At 47.1% G+C, this 12863-nt stretch overlaps 1 protein-coding gene across 3 annotated transcripts in view; it reads right to left on the bottom strand.

Annotated features, from left to right (window-relative positions):
• Positions 1-3360: 3360 nt before the first annotated feature.
• The window catches only part of SMAD4 (SMAD family member 4), a 29391-nt gene continuing 19888 nt past the window's right edge, over positions 3361-12863 (bottom strand). For all 3 annotated transcript variants that reach the window (XM_013183190.3, XM_066988510.1, XM_066988511.1), the window contains 5 exons: positions 12658-12708; positions 11238-11421; positions 10088-10256; positions 9394-9532; positions 3361-8331 (listed from right to left, as the gene is read on the bottom strand). In XM_013183190.3, the coding sequence (XP_013038644.1) occupies positions 8120-8331; positions 9394-9532; positions 10088-10256; positions 11238-11421; positions 12658-12708 (755 nt within the window). In that variant the 3' untranslated portion in view covers positions 3361-8119. The remainder of the gene's footprint in view (positions 8332-9393; positions 9533-10087; positions 10257-11237; positions 11422-12657; positions 12709-12863) is intronic.

Genomic DNA, 12863 nt, shown 5'->3' with positions numbered 1-12863 from the left:
TCTTCTTTGCTTGCTTTTTTTTTAACTGGCAAGTCTTGGGAAGAGATCAAAAAGCCCAGCTCTCCCCCAGGTTTTCCTCAGTAGAGCAAGCAGCGCTGCAGCTCCTGCTGAGTTGCATAAGGCAGGCGAGGGCTTGAAAAGCTCCAGTTCTCCTAAATTTGTTGTAGTGAATTTATTTTTCCATGCTAAGGAGCGCTTGTGATGAGTGACTAACCGGCCTGGAATTTTAACTCCTGGTCGCGGAGGGGAAGCTCTTGCCACCAGGCATCGCCTGAACCAGCTGCAGGCCGGGCAGTCCAGAGGAACCTCTGGGGGCAGCGAGGTTCGTTAAGAAACCTTCTCTCGTGTTGATTTGGGGAAACAAAAATGCCGTTACTCGTTTCTAACGAGGAAGCTCACGTCCACGGTAGTGCTTGCAGGGGTGAGGAGGTGCCGCTGCCCTCAGGACGAGCACAGCTGCGTGGGGGAGCGTCTCGTTTTGTTTTCGGCGCTGCGGCTGCACCTGGGGGAAGGATCGCTTTGGGAAGGAGCTGGGCTGCGGCGCGCTGCACAGAAAACACACTTTTTTTTGGAGCGAGAGGAATGTAATCCCACAATATAAGGCCAGCAGCTCGCTGTGCCGGGGCACAAAAATACAGCAGGGGAGTGCTCGGGACTGGGAGGAGGAGGAAGAAGAGGAAGAGGAGGAGGAGGAGGGCAAATCTGCCAAAGGAAAAGGAGATACTGGAACCACGCTGGGCATCATGAGCCTGTGGCGGTGACGTCCCGCTCCCAAACCTGCCCCCTATGGGGGCAGAGCCGCAGCGTGCCGCGGAGGCTTTGCGGGATCGGGGCCTCGCTTACAAGGCTCGTGGTAAAAGCCAGGCTCCATAGTTCTGCCTCGTCTGCCTTTACCTGTGGCTGTGGGACCGTTGGGGCCGTTACGGCCGTTACATGGCAGCTGCAGCCCCGCAGGGCCGTGGGGCAGGAGTTGGGTATCCGAAGTTTCACCCTGGCGCCACAGCAGCTGAAGCCCTCAGTGCGTCCCCTCAGAAGGCCCAACCCCAGCACGCCATGGATCTGCCCTCACCGAGCTGCGTGGGGCTGCGTGGGTTTGGTGTTTTAGCCCCGTAACAGCAAAGCTCCGTGGGGCTTTCAGAGGAAGCCTGGGCCGCGTGGAAGCCCTGAACACGAATCCTGTGAGGAGCGGCTGAGGGAACTGCGGCTGTTTCGTCTGGAGAAGAGGAGGCACAGGGAAGGCCTCATGGCTCCCTACAGGTACCTGAAAGGAAGGTGTGGGGAGCTGGGGGGGGTCGGCCTCTTCTCACCCATAACTAGTGATAGGATCAGAGGGAATGGCCTCAAGTTGTGCCAGGGGAAGTTCGGGTTGGAAATGAGGAGACATTTCTGTCAGAAAGAGGGGATAGGTATAAGGACGGGTTGCCCAGGGAGGTGGTGGCGTCACCGTCCCTGGGGGGGGTGTTCAAGGAAAGGTTGGACGTGGTGCTTAGGGACACGGATTAGTGGGTGACATTACTAGTAGGGCGACGGTTGGACCAGATGATCTTGGAGGGCTTTTCCAACCCTAACGCTTCTAGGATTGTACGAAAGGTGCAGCCTGATGGCACAGAGCAGTGAAACCACCCCGCCTGGCTGCGGTGTCCACACAAAATGGCTGCACCAGGGCTGCTCTCACTCGCTGTGGGATGGCCCCGATCCCAAAGCCGCCGGGTCCCTGCAATGCCACCCCACCTTGAGCCTGCTCAGTAGGGGCCGAGGGGCTGCCGTGGCCTTGGGTGGGCTTTGGCCCCCCTTCCCCAAGCAGGACACAGGTGTTTTTGGCAGCAGCCAATGGAGCAATAAGGACATCTAGTGGCATTGCTCCCCCCCCCAAAGGTGTTCAGTGCCTCACAGCATCCTCAAAACCCCCCTTGGGTGCAGCCGAGGCCCTGGGGCTGCCCCTTGGGTGGCACAAAGCCCCCGGCTGCGGAGGTGCTGCGTCACGGGGAGGGACACTGAGGGGAACCAGGGCTCCAGCGGATGTTTTCCGTTCCGCACAGAGTCTGGAAAAAACATATATATATATTCATTTTTTCATTTCAGGATTTCGACTCACTGCACCTGTCCGGCGATGCTGTCCTCCCCCTCTGCCATCCCCTGCCACGATGAGGTTTTTGAGGGCAGAGCCGTGGGGTTTCCACCGCCAGCAGCCTCGGCTCTGCCACGGGGTCAGCGCCAAGCCGGCCGCCGGCTTTCTGCCCCGCTGCCAACCTGGCCAGCGGCTCCCAGGATGGGGCACGTGCGTGTCTGTGGCCGTCCTGCTGAGAGCTGTGTGCACTAAAAAGCCTCTGCTTTGCTTTAAAAACGGCATTTTTTTTTTTAGCTTCCCTGCTTAACGAAGCAGCACGAGCATCCTTGCAGACGGCAAGGCCGCAAACAGCTGCACAACTGCCCTTCGTGTTTTGCTGACCGTACACGCGAGCGTCTGCACAAACGCAGGCCGAGACGCGTGCCACCGAGCTGCAGGCAGGAGGGTGACAAGCGGCGGCGGTACCGAGCCCTGGAACCCCCCCCCCCACACGCGGTGACACAAACTCCGTCTGCCACCAGAAACACTGAAATCGGATAGCACAGGGCGAAATGCCACCGAGGCGGGCACCGGTCCCGGCTGCTGCTAGAAACGGTGGAGCAGGGAATGGAAAAAAAATGTTCGTAGCGGGCAGCTGGCTGATGCAGGTGTGATTTTTTAGGATACATTTTGTATTTCTAGTTGCAGTAGGATGCTCGGTGCTATCGTACGGAGGGGACACGGTGGAGGATCATAGCAGGGTGAGCACAAATGGGTTTTTTTACGTTGCTCACGGCCAGCCAGGAGTTATAAAAGGGTTGCTAAGAGCGCAGGGAGGGAGGCTCTGGAAAGCTTTCTGAGAGGTGAGGAGCTGCAACTGCTGTTCCACGGAGATTGATGAGCTTACAGATGGGCCGTGTAACTAAACACGAGAGCCTCGGCCACAGGGAATTAATCTGCGGGGACAACTTGAGGTGCTTCAGCCTCACGGCTACCGGACACGGCGCCTCGGTGCCCTGGGTCCCTCTGCGGCCAGCGCCGCAGCCCCGGAGCCTGCTGGACCTTGCTCTGAGACCACTTCAATGTTCTCTCTCTCTCGCCGCACAGCTCGGCTGGCAGCCTTAAAGAAATAACTTCCACTAATACAAAAACCCACAAAAATGCTGTGCCACGCCAGCATAAAGCAGCCCGGCATGCTGGCCGCACCAAAGCATCCACGGGACTCCGAGACCAGGAGCCGCGGAGAACGACACCGTGCTAGCCAGAAACGGGGTAAAAGCTCCCCGCTGAATAAAACAAAGAAGCCAAAGACGTGAATCTTTACCTTTTTTAATCAAAAACATACTCTGTTACAGAATTTCAGGAAAGTTAACTACAGTATATTATCCACAAACTAGGTCTAATGAAAAACATACAGTAAGCTACAAAGGAACTACTGGGAATTCTGTTGACCGCTTATCAAAAGGCAATGGCTAAAAGGATAAATGCGTACCTAGGCTTTCATGCTCAAAAAAACCCTCTCGCGGTGAGTTTTGGGTTATGGGTACTTGGCGGCTCTCAATCCAGCTGAATCACACCTCGGCGGCGCTACCAAACCTCACCAAAAAGACACAGAAAAAAGGTGCCGGAGCAAGAAAGCACTAGATGGTTTTGGTGACCTTTAAGGACGTTAAGTCCCGTAAATTTCGGAGCGATGCATCGCTCGCTAGGCACAACAGCAGCCAACAGCGCCGAAATCTCTTGGGGTCCATAGGCAGTAACAGTTTTACTTCCCGCCAGGTCTCACCGAGTGCAACTTGCACGGCCCCGCAGTTCGTGGGGGCCTCGGCGGCATCGCACGCGGCAAGTTTAGCTCAGCACGATCACACCTTGTGGAGCGTGTTCAGAAATACACGATTGAGGACCACGCTTCGGAGCTGGATCGCACCCCGAAGGGACACGTCCAGCGTCCAAACTCTACGTGCTGAGTGGTGGAGAAGGGCTTCCCACGGAAACGCTGCTGGAACCTCTCAAAAACGGTGTGTCCTCCGCGATATCTGCCAACGGAACGTCTACTTTTGTAGAGCAGCTGTTCAGTCGCGCGGGGCCTGAATGGAGAAGGGGGGGGGGGGGAGAGGAAAGAGGATTTCCTAAATGAAGTCTGAAGCCCACTTAGAGGAAGACCCATCTGGCTGGCTTTAATTGGTTGCATTAAAGAAGTGACCGGCGCTCCCAGCCACGCCGCGCAGCAGAGTAAGGATGCAAATCAAGGAGACAGTCCCTTCTAAAGCGCTTACTCTTCCAAGAAGAGATTAAAGATGTCTCGATAAAGACCGCCGTCAAGACGTAAACAACCTGGGAAGGGTTCAGAGGCAGGAGAACCCCCTAGGTACACTGGCGTAGGAGTTTTCTGACGGTTCCTAGTACACAACAGTTGAGGCAGTCGTTCCTGAGCTACGCGGAGAGGACGCTGTCTGTCATCTTTAGCAGTGTCGCAAGAAGTAAGATGGTCCGAAAGGTAAGGCACAGGAGCTGGACACGGGAGCAAGAAGTACTGCTGCTGCAGAGCTCTTCTGCGGCCGGGTGAGCGCGGTGCGTCCTTCGTACGAGGTCCCTCCACAAAGCAGCCAGAGAACTTCCCAGGTTTCCGCTCTGAGAGCCAACGAAGAAGCAATTCGTGGTGCAGCCAGCGGTCCGGGTTGCTCACGCATCGTTCTTAGCAAGCCCAGGAAAACGAGGTTGGAGACCAAAGCGAGCGACTGTTTCTAACCAGCACCACTTGGCAGTTGTGTCTCCTTCCCGTGGCCTCCTGTCGCACAGAGCTGCCCTAAGTATTCTCACACCATCCTGTTGAAAAGGTTCCTTCTACCTCTCCGTCCCATTAAATTTCATCGCTTTCAAAACCAACAGTATCACAGCAAAATCCACCTAAACCTTTCAGCGGCAATCCCAGCTCTCCAGTACATGAAACAAAATTAAAGTATTGTAGCACAACGTTGGTTTTTTGAGGAACGCATAATTCAGGGCAACAATCACAGGGCTAATTAATTCACAGAAAGAACCAAGACAGCAGACATGGGAACAGGATCACAGGCAAGAGATTGCTAGCTGAAAAAATACTTGTTGAATTCGCTGAATTTGAGACATCGGAGGAGATGCAGTTCTGGCGTTCTTGACATCCCTGCCTACAGCGTGCACGAGGACCGTCAGAGCTGTCAGCTAGCAGCAGCTCTTTTGTGAATCCCAGAGAAAGCCACAAACGCAAAGCTGTCAAAGACTCGACGTGCTGCTGAAGGGTTTGCAATCCATTATGCGCTGTCTTTTATGCCTTGTCATAAGAAACAAAGAAAAAAAAAAGGAATATTAAAAAAAAAAAAGGGAATATTAAAAACTAACAACGAGGTTCTCGTATTTTGCCCTTTTAGCGGTTATGATTGCATCTTATTGTTAACTGCCAGGAGTGTAAGATGAATGTCACTTCAGTATTTCTACTGCCTGACACAACGTTCGGATTTCTTCTGATGTGGAGCCCGATTTCTTGTTTCTGATGAACTCCTCCGATGTTATTTTGTTGCTCTACCCTGACCGCTTCTGGCCATCCAAATACTGTCGTTGGTACCATTCGCTGCAGGTAGAGAGCTAGGGCAGCTTGTGAAATGTCTGCATGAGACCGTTACAGTCTCACCAGCTGCATTCTTTTAGACTAATCGAGGCAAGAACACCACCAGGCAGAAGCATTTGCGCATTGTTTTATAAAAACTTGGCACGCTCGGAAGGCAAACAAGTACGGAGGGGTTCTGGGGAGCAGCCACGTAACGGAAGATTCACCAAGATAAGCCCCTCGCAAAAATGCGGTTAAATAGGGAGAAAGCTCGTGGACTCCTGATCAAATGAACACTGTAACCAATTCCCAAAATCAGAGGCGCCTCACACCCAGCAGTAAAAGCAGGGCAGACAATTCAACGATGAGAAGGCGCAGGCACTGTTCATTTCTTCCACCAAAGCAAGTTTTCTGTTGTGGACGAAGCATAACCCAGGGACGTATTTTCCCTTGTTAACAGGCTCCTCTAAGGATGCAGTCAGAATCCTCTACTGGAGGCGTTCCTGAAAATCTGAGGCTTGCTCTTCTGCTCGGACAAACGAGATCATTAGGAGAGAATGGAAAATGAAAAAAGGTTTTAAACTTAAGGCCTCGAGGAAAGCGAACGCTGATTTTTCCAAACATCAAGGAGAAGCCACACGAGAGGAGAAGAAAATGTGATTTCCTTAGGAGTTAGCTTGAAGAAAGCAACACTGTTAACGAAAATACTGAGAAAATTCGTCCATTTCTGGCCGTCGCTCTGGAGTCATCTGTCTTCTGCGCTTCCATGTGGAGAGCAGAACCACTGCCTGCTGTCTTCTTTCACGAGAATTTCAACGTATGGGGGAAGCAATACCTAAACGCAGCGTGTCATAGCCCTCTACGGATTCCTGGAACTATGCAAGAAACTTGGCAAAAAGCTTCTGAACAATCTCTTCCAAGACTTCCACTCACGTTAACCGCTCCCACAGCGCTGCCAGGTCAGCGCGGCGAGGCGTGGCGCGCAGACCCAACTGGCACGGCTTGAAGGCAGCGCTCGAGCTGGAGTTCGCATCTTCCTAGCGCGTTGAAGTTCCATCTCCCCGCGCGCGTGCTGGAAAAAATGGATTTCCTGCTCCCTCTTCCCCCATCAAAGGGCTGAAAGAGATATCTCCATTTACTGAGAAGCAGGGGGAAGGAAGAAAAATTGGACTTGCTTCCTGGCAAACGTGAACCAACACAAATTCCTACCGCTATTGGCTGCTGCTGCTGGTCTCGCAAAGGAAAGTAATCCATCATTCAAGATCAACGGTTTCAAGGTGCAGAATTACATAATAAAAGCAAACTAAATTTATAAAAACTCAGGGTTTTCATTATTTTATTTATACTATTAACTAGAGAGAAAGCATACATATTGTATCTGTCATACAGTCAATACATTTGCATTTTTTCTACTATAAATTCTCTATACAAAGTCATTGCCAATTGATACGGTCGTTGATGGCATAGGGCTTAAAATAACCAAGAGGTATAAAAACAAGTTTGCCATCTTGCCCTGAGTGGAAATGGTGAACAGATACAAAAACTGGATCCTAGATATCAATGTAATATTATACATGATTTAATGGCATATGCAAGTAAAAAGAGTCATGCAACTTTTCTTTTTTTTTTTAAAACACCTGCCAAGTTTTACTCGAGTAAAATCATCGAAGTCAGTAGTAGTTATGAAAATACATTCCTGCCATTAGGTACTCATCACGCAATTTCAGTGGCAACTTTGCAGACTGGGTATTTCATGATATTTAAATTGAGTGCCAGCACTGAAAGTATCCATTTCTTTTAGTGTTTTTAAAACTCATGTGTCTATATAAATAAAAATCTAAGATATCTTTTTAAAAACTAGTGAAGGAAAAGCGACGTTTCTTTTCCTTGCTATTTTTAATCAATGCCAACAATGCATGTCTCATCCCTCACTTTTTTTTTTTTTTTTTGGCAGCTTCTACCTTTTAATCTGGAAAAATCATAACAAGATAGTCAACAAAATAAAGAAGTCTTCTGTTAACTATTGTTCCCTAAAAAGAACATCACAAATCAGTTGGAATTTTAAAGTTGCTATAACGTAAATGTTTATAACGATTAGAAGGAATTTTCAGATATAAATATATATATAATATATATTCTGCATACAAAAGGCTCCTGTGAGGCTTATCACCCAAGATGCCATAATAGAGAAGGAAAGTTTCGAAGGGAACAAACCCAATACTGTAAGGTCTCTCTATAAGGCGTTTACCTTTCACTTCAAGCCCTGAGCCATGTATTATGACAATTAAGTTCTGAAAATAACCGAAATCCAAATTCTGCATGTTCAGTTTCTTTCTGCTAAGAGCAAGGCGGCAAACACATTTTTAAAACCCGGTTTTAGAAGATTAAGCAGAACAAAAAGTAAAATATATCTTCAGGTTATAAACAGAATTGTATTTTACAATCCACCATCCTCACAATATAACGGCCCACAGCAGTGCAGCAGAGGGATCTCAGTCTAAAGGTTGTGGGTCTGCGATAGGCATGGTATGAAGTACTTCATCTAGAAGCTGGAGGGCACGGTGCAAGTGAATTTCAATCCAGCACGGTGTCTCTTTGATGCTCTGTCTTGGGTAATCAGGTCCCCAACCTTTTACAAAACTCATCCTGAGTATGCATAAGCGGCGAAGGTCATCTACACCGATTCCAGCAGCAGCTGACAAACCTAGACAGGAGAGGTTTCAAGTAAGTGTTCGCAGGCACGCTTTTTTTTTTTTATCACCTGTTTGTTTAGCCATTCCTCTTTGCTTGCTCGTTTCTCCACGTACACGTCCCTCTCACCACAGCCAAGGCCAATCGATATTTCTAGACCTCTATCACCACAAGTCAGCAATTATTTTGCATTTCTTCCAAACAAGTTTTCTTTTTCATCGCGCTGCAATCTTGAAAGGGTATTAAAATACAAAAAAAAAGTTGGATCTAAGAGTTACAGTAGTTACTTCGTCTAATAAAAAAAAAAAAATGAACGCAGCTGGCAAACTTCAAATCACAACCATGTCTAGAAGAAAATTTAAATACTTTCCCAAAAATGCCTTTAGCATTTTGTAACATAGCTGGAAAGCTACGTTTGGCAACACAAGGAATCCAGAAAATACTATGGCACATAAAGCAGTCTGACACACCTAAATACTCACCATTTAAAAAAATATTTAAGTGTAATATCAAGGGCATAGAATTTAGCAACTAAGAAAACTCCAGGCCAACATAACTTAAAAAAAAACAAAACAAAAAGCACCATTACAACCTCCTCTTCTTCTTAAGAACCTTATAAATTGAAAGTCTTCCTAAAAGTAGTGAAGGACTCTGTGGCCCAGCACTCCCCATTACTTTCAGTAACGTTTTTACGAGCTTACAGCTCAAAGATCGTTTTTCAAGCTTAGGTTTAAGCAGCCTAAAGTACCTCTGCTTATAGTAAACCAGTTATGCTACGTGACGTTGCATACGACACGCTTTCTGTTGAGCTGCAACGCTTCTTGTGGTACAACAAGCAGATGCTTCCTCATCCGATATCCCCTGAAGACTTCGGAGTGAAAACTGCTGTGTGGGCCAGGTACAAAGTAAACAAATACAGACTTACCATGACGCCACCCCAGCCCAACCTCGCCCGATCCTGTTACCTCCTTCCAAGTTCATTTGTACCGTTTTCGGGGGGCGCCACTACGAGGGAAAGCTGCGTTGTTTTCAAGGAAGAATAAAAAAGGAGACCGAGCAGTTATAATTTACTTACTAATGGCTGGGGCTATTCCACCTACTGATCCTGGTCCGGGGATGTTTCCTGCTACTGCTGCAGCTTGAGCAGCAGCAGCGGCTTGAGCAGTGGCAGCCTGCTGTTGCATCTGACGATGACATTGGCGTAAATCAAACACCTTTAAAAAAAATAAACATCCAACTCTGTAGGTTTACCAAAATCAGTGAAAAATTCCTCAGCTCCCACCTCCAATAAGCTGGACCTCTCCGCTCGCCAGAATAAATTCTTCAGTCACAGGCTGATGAAATCCCAATTTTTATTAAATTCTAGGATTTCCAGAAAATAGGCATACAAATAAAAGCAGATCTCAGCAAGTCCAGCTTGTCAGACTTTACGCTTTTTTAAGAATACGCTAAATTTTCGGCAGCAGTTAATTTAAAAGATGGAGATTGTTTGACAAAATACAAAATCAGTTACTTTCACAGTATCTAGAGGATACTTTCAGTTAAGATGACTTTTTTAATGACTCTAAAGTGACTTGTCAAATGGATTTTTTTTCCCTAAAGATGACTTTTTTTTTTTTTTAAAGTGAAGTTGACGATTCTAAGATGATAATGAAGTCTCTGACTCCAAGTTTGATTTATTTCAGTGCCTTATAGCTTCCCTACGATCTGCAAGAACAGAAAGTTATGCTGCTTCCCCCACAGTTTTCCTCTAGGAACATCAGACCAACCTTTATATATGCACTTGGGTAAATCTTGTGAACAGCATCCCCTGGCGCACGCCCTGCTTCTCTATCCAGGTAGTAGCTCTGAACGAAGACCGCGTGGTCACTGAGGCATCGAACCCACACGTCACCTTCTCCTTTGCACTCCAACTGCACCCCTTTACCTATGTGCAACCTTGAAAAGAAAAAACAGTTCCAATGCACCTGTGTTTATAAGCTATAAATCAGCCCCTTACTAAATAAATCATAAAACAATTCTCCAGGAGGCTATGAAACCCTAATTTACACTCGAAAGTAAAAACAAACACACTCCACTTGTACGAGGACTTGAAACTGCAGTTATTATCGTGAGTATAGCATAGCATGCGGTTATACAAAATCTGGGAAGTCAAAAACCATCTGTAACGCCATGTAAAGACATATGGGAAACACAGAATGCAGCAGCGATGGTATTCAAGTAGCAAGAAACCCACTCGCTGACAATACGGAGCTAGGATACCAAACACATTCGGGGTTCTGTTCCGAAGTGTAAAAATCCCACAAGTACTCCAGCACGGGAAGTAACTCGAGCGCATACACAAAGCCACATTTTCATGCAGGACCGTGTGTTCATTTGGATCATGCCGCAGCAATCCAGCGCTTTGATTGTCACAATGCAACAGTTCGGAAGACACGGACTCGTTTTTATTCCTTTTCACTCCGAAGAAGAAAAAAAGTCGTAAGATCAGTTCTCTGCGCTTCCACATCAAAGCCTGGCGCGTGCATGGTGAGAATGAATGAAAATTCCAGCTAGCTCTCTATCAACCTTCCTTTGTTCCTTTGACAAATCTATATTTTGCAGTCGTTCTCACATCGCTGTGGTATGGAGAGCTAATTTTCAGCTCGCATACATAATGGCACGAGTTGCTAATTTTATCCTTGAAGGCACAGCCTTTGAAAGCAACGAAAAGCGATGTGCTACTGCAAAGCAGGGACGTTCTTTGTCACACAGTTCACATTCTGAATGCATTACAGTAGTGGCCTGGAAAGACACATTCTGCTATGGTTGATTCAGTTTGAAACAAAAAATCGTATTGAAAGGGAGCCGCACACCAAAAAAAAACAAAATAAAAGATCAAATATCACCAACAAAAAGCTTTGGGGGTCTGCAGAATACCTTGCTCTCTCAATGGCTTCTGTTCTATGCACGTTGGAAAGCTGGCCCAGGCAAAAGCGGTCTCCTCCGGAAGGATCCACGTATCCATCGACGGTAACAATCGGACAGCTCGAAGGGACCTTGAACGTTTCCCCGACTTGCACGTCCATTTCGAAATACGCAATTGAACACCAGTACTCTGGAGCTGAAGAGCAGAGACAATTAACTGAGTGAAAGGCACAGAATGCCTGCAAACCCGTTACAGCCATCCAGGTAGGCCTTCTGCAACTACATTTGTCATCCAGAGTAACACTGCACGTTTAAATAAGCAAGGATAGGCAGAGAAGTGTTTGCTAGCACAGACAATACCCCATGCTACGTGAACACGGGCTGCTTTTTATTTGAGCACACAAACGCTAGGGTTGTTTGGTTTTTTTTTTTGTAGTTAAGCTCTTAGAAGCCTTTGTACAGTTTATAATTCCAGTTGTGTTTTGTAAGCCATCTGCATTCCTGGGCCTCATGATTTGATTTCGTGCTCCTTTAGAGCATGAGCTAGCAGTATGCACACACACCTATTCATGGCTGATGAAAGCTAACTCTTAAATCTGGCTTGAGATATAAAAGTAACTACATCCCTGGTGAAGCCAGCTTTCTCTGTCCTCCTCAGAAAGCAAACCGGATTTGGAACGCTAGGCAGAGCGGCAAAAACATCAAAGATCACAGACTGATCTTGTCTGCAGACAAGAAAGTCAGACACCGGATAAAACGAGGAAGTGTTAAGCAAGGGAGCAGAACAAAATGGCATGTTTTCATAGCAAAAAGGTGCCTTTTACCTCATCCTATTTTAAAAACTGACTGCAAAGGAAAAGAGGTTCTTCGAAGAAGGTCTACCACGCGAGGAGGAGAAACCCTGATCCCTTAGAGGATGCTACTGAAACCCAAGCACTCAAGCAGGGAAGCCTGATAAAGAACACAGTGATTTTGTTTACGCGTATCAGCTGCTCGAGTGCTAGCTGGGAGCAACTGCCTTGTCAAACCTTCTGCAAGGTTTGCTGTCTGTGCATTAAGCACTACGAATTTCTCTCTCCAGACACCTTAAAACCTGAAACTCTCCTACGTTTAAATTGTTCGGTTTCTATCAGAAAAGAATAAACCACGGTGCCTGGACTCCTTTAAGTTTTTTCATCTTCAAATAAATACTCGTGTGTCTGAGTATTATGTCATTATTAATTTATATTATTAATGTCTTCTGTCATTATTTCTAAAACACGGGGGTCCAAATTCAAAAGAAGGCATCACAAAATGGTTCCTCTCCTTCTTTATTCCCCTTTTGAATTCCTCCAACTAAATTCAGAGTACTCCACACACACAAAAAATACACATTCGAAACAACACTGTTAGCTTCAACAATACTTAGCATTCCATTTTAGGTTTTACTTACCAGGATGATTTGATATAGGAGGCTGGAATGCAAGTTCATTGTGAACTGGCCCTTAAAGAGAAAACATGCAATTTGTTTTACATGAGGGAAAGAAATAAGAACTTTCTTAACCTGTTTTGGTTGAAAAAAGGACTTGAGAAGATGCCACGTATTCTAAATCTCAGAAATATCTGAATCAAGTGGCCAAATCTAGAAGAAAAATGCCC

The sequence above is a fragment of the Anser cygnoides genome, chromosome Z (assembly GCF_040182565.1).
Source record: "Anser cygnoides isolate HZ-2024a breed goose chromosome Z, Taihu_goose_T2T_genome, whole genome shotgun sequence".
NCBI classification, from domain to species: Eukaryota; Metazoa; Chordata; class Aves; order Anseriformes; family Anatidae; genus Anser; species Anser cygnoides.
This window is presented reverse-complemented; position numbering and strand designations above follow the sequence as displayed.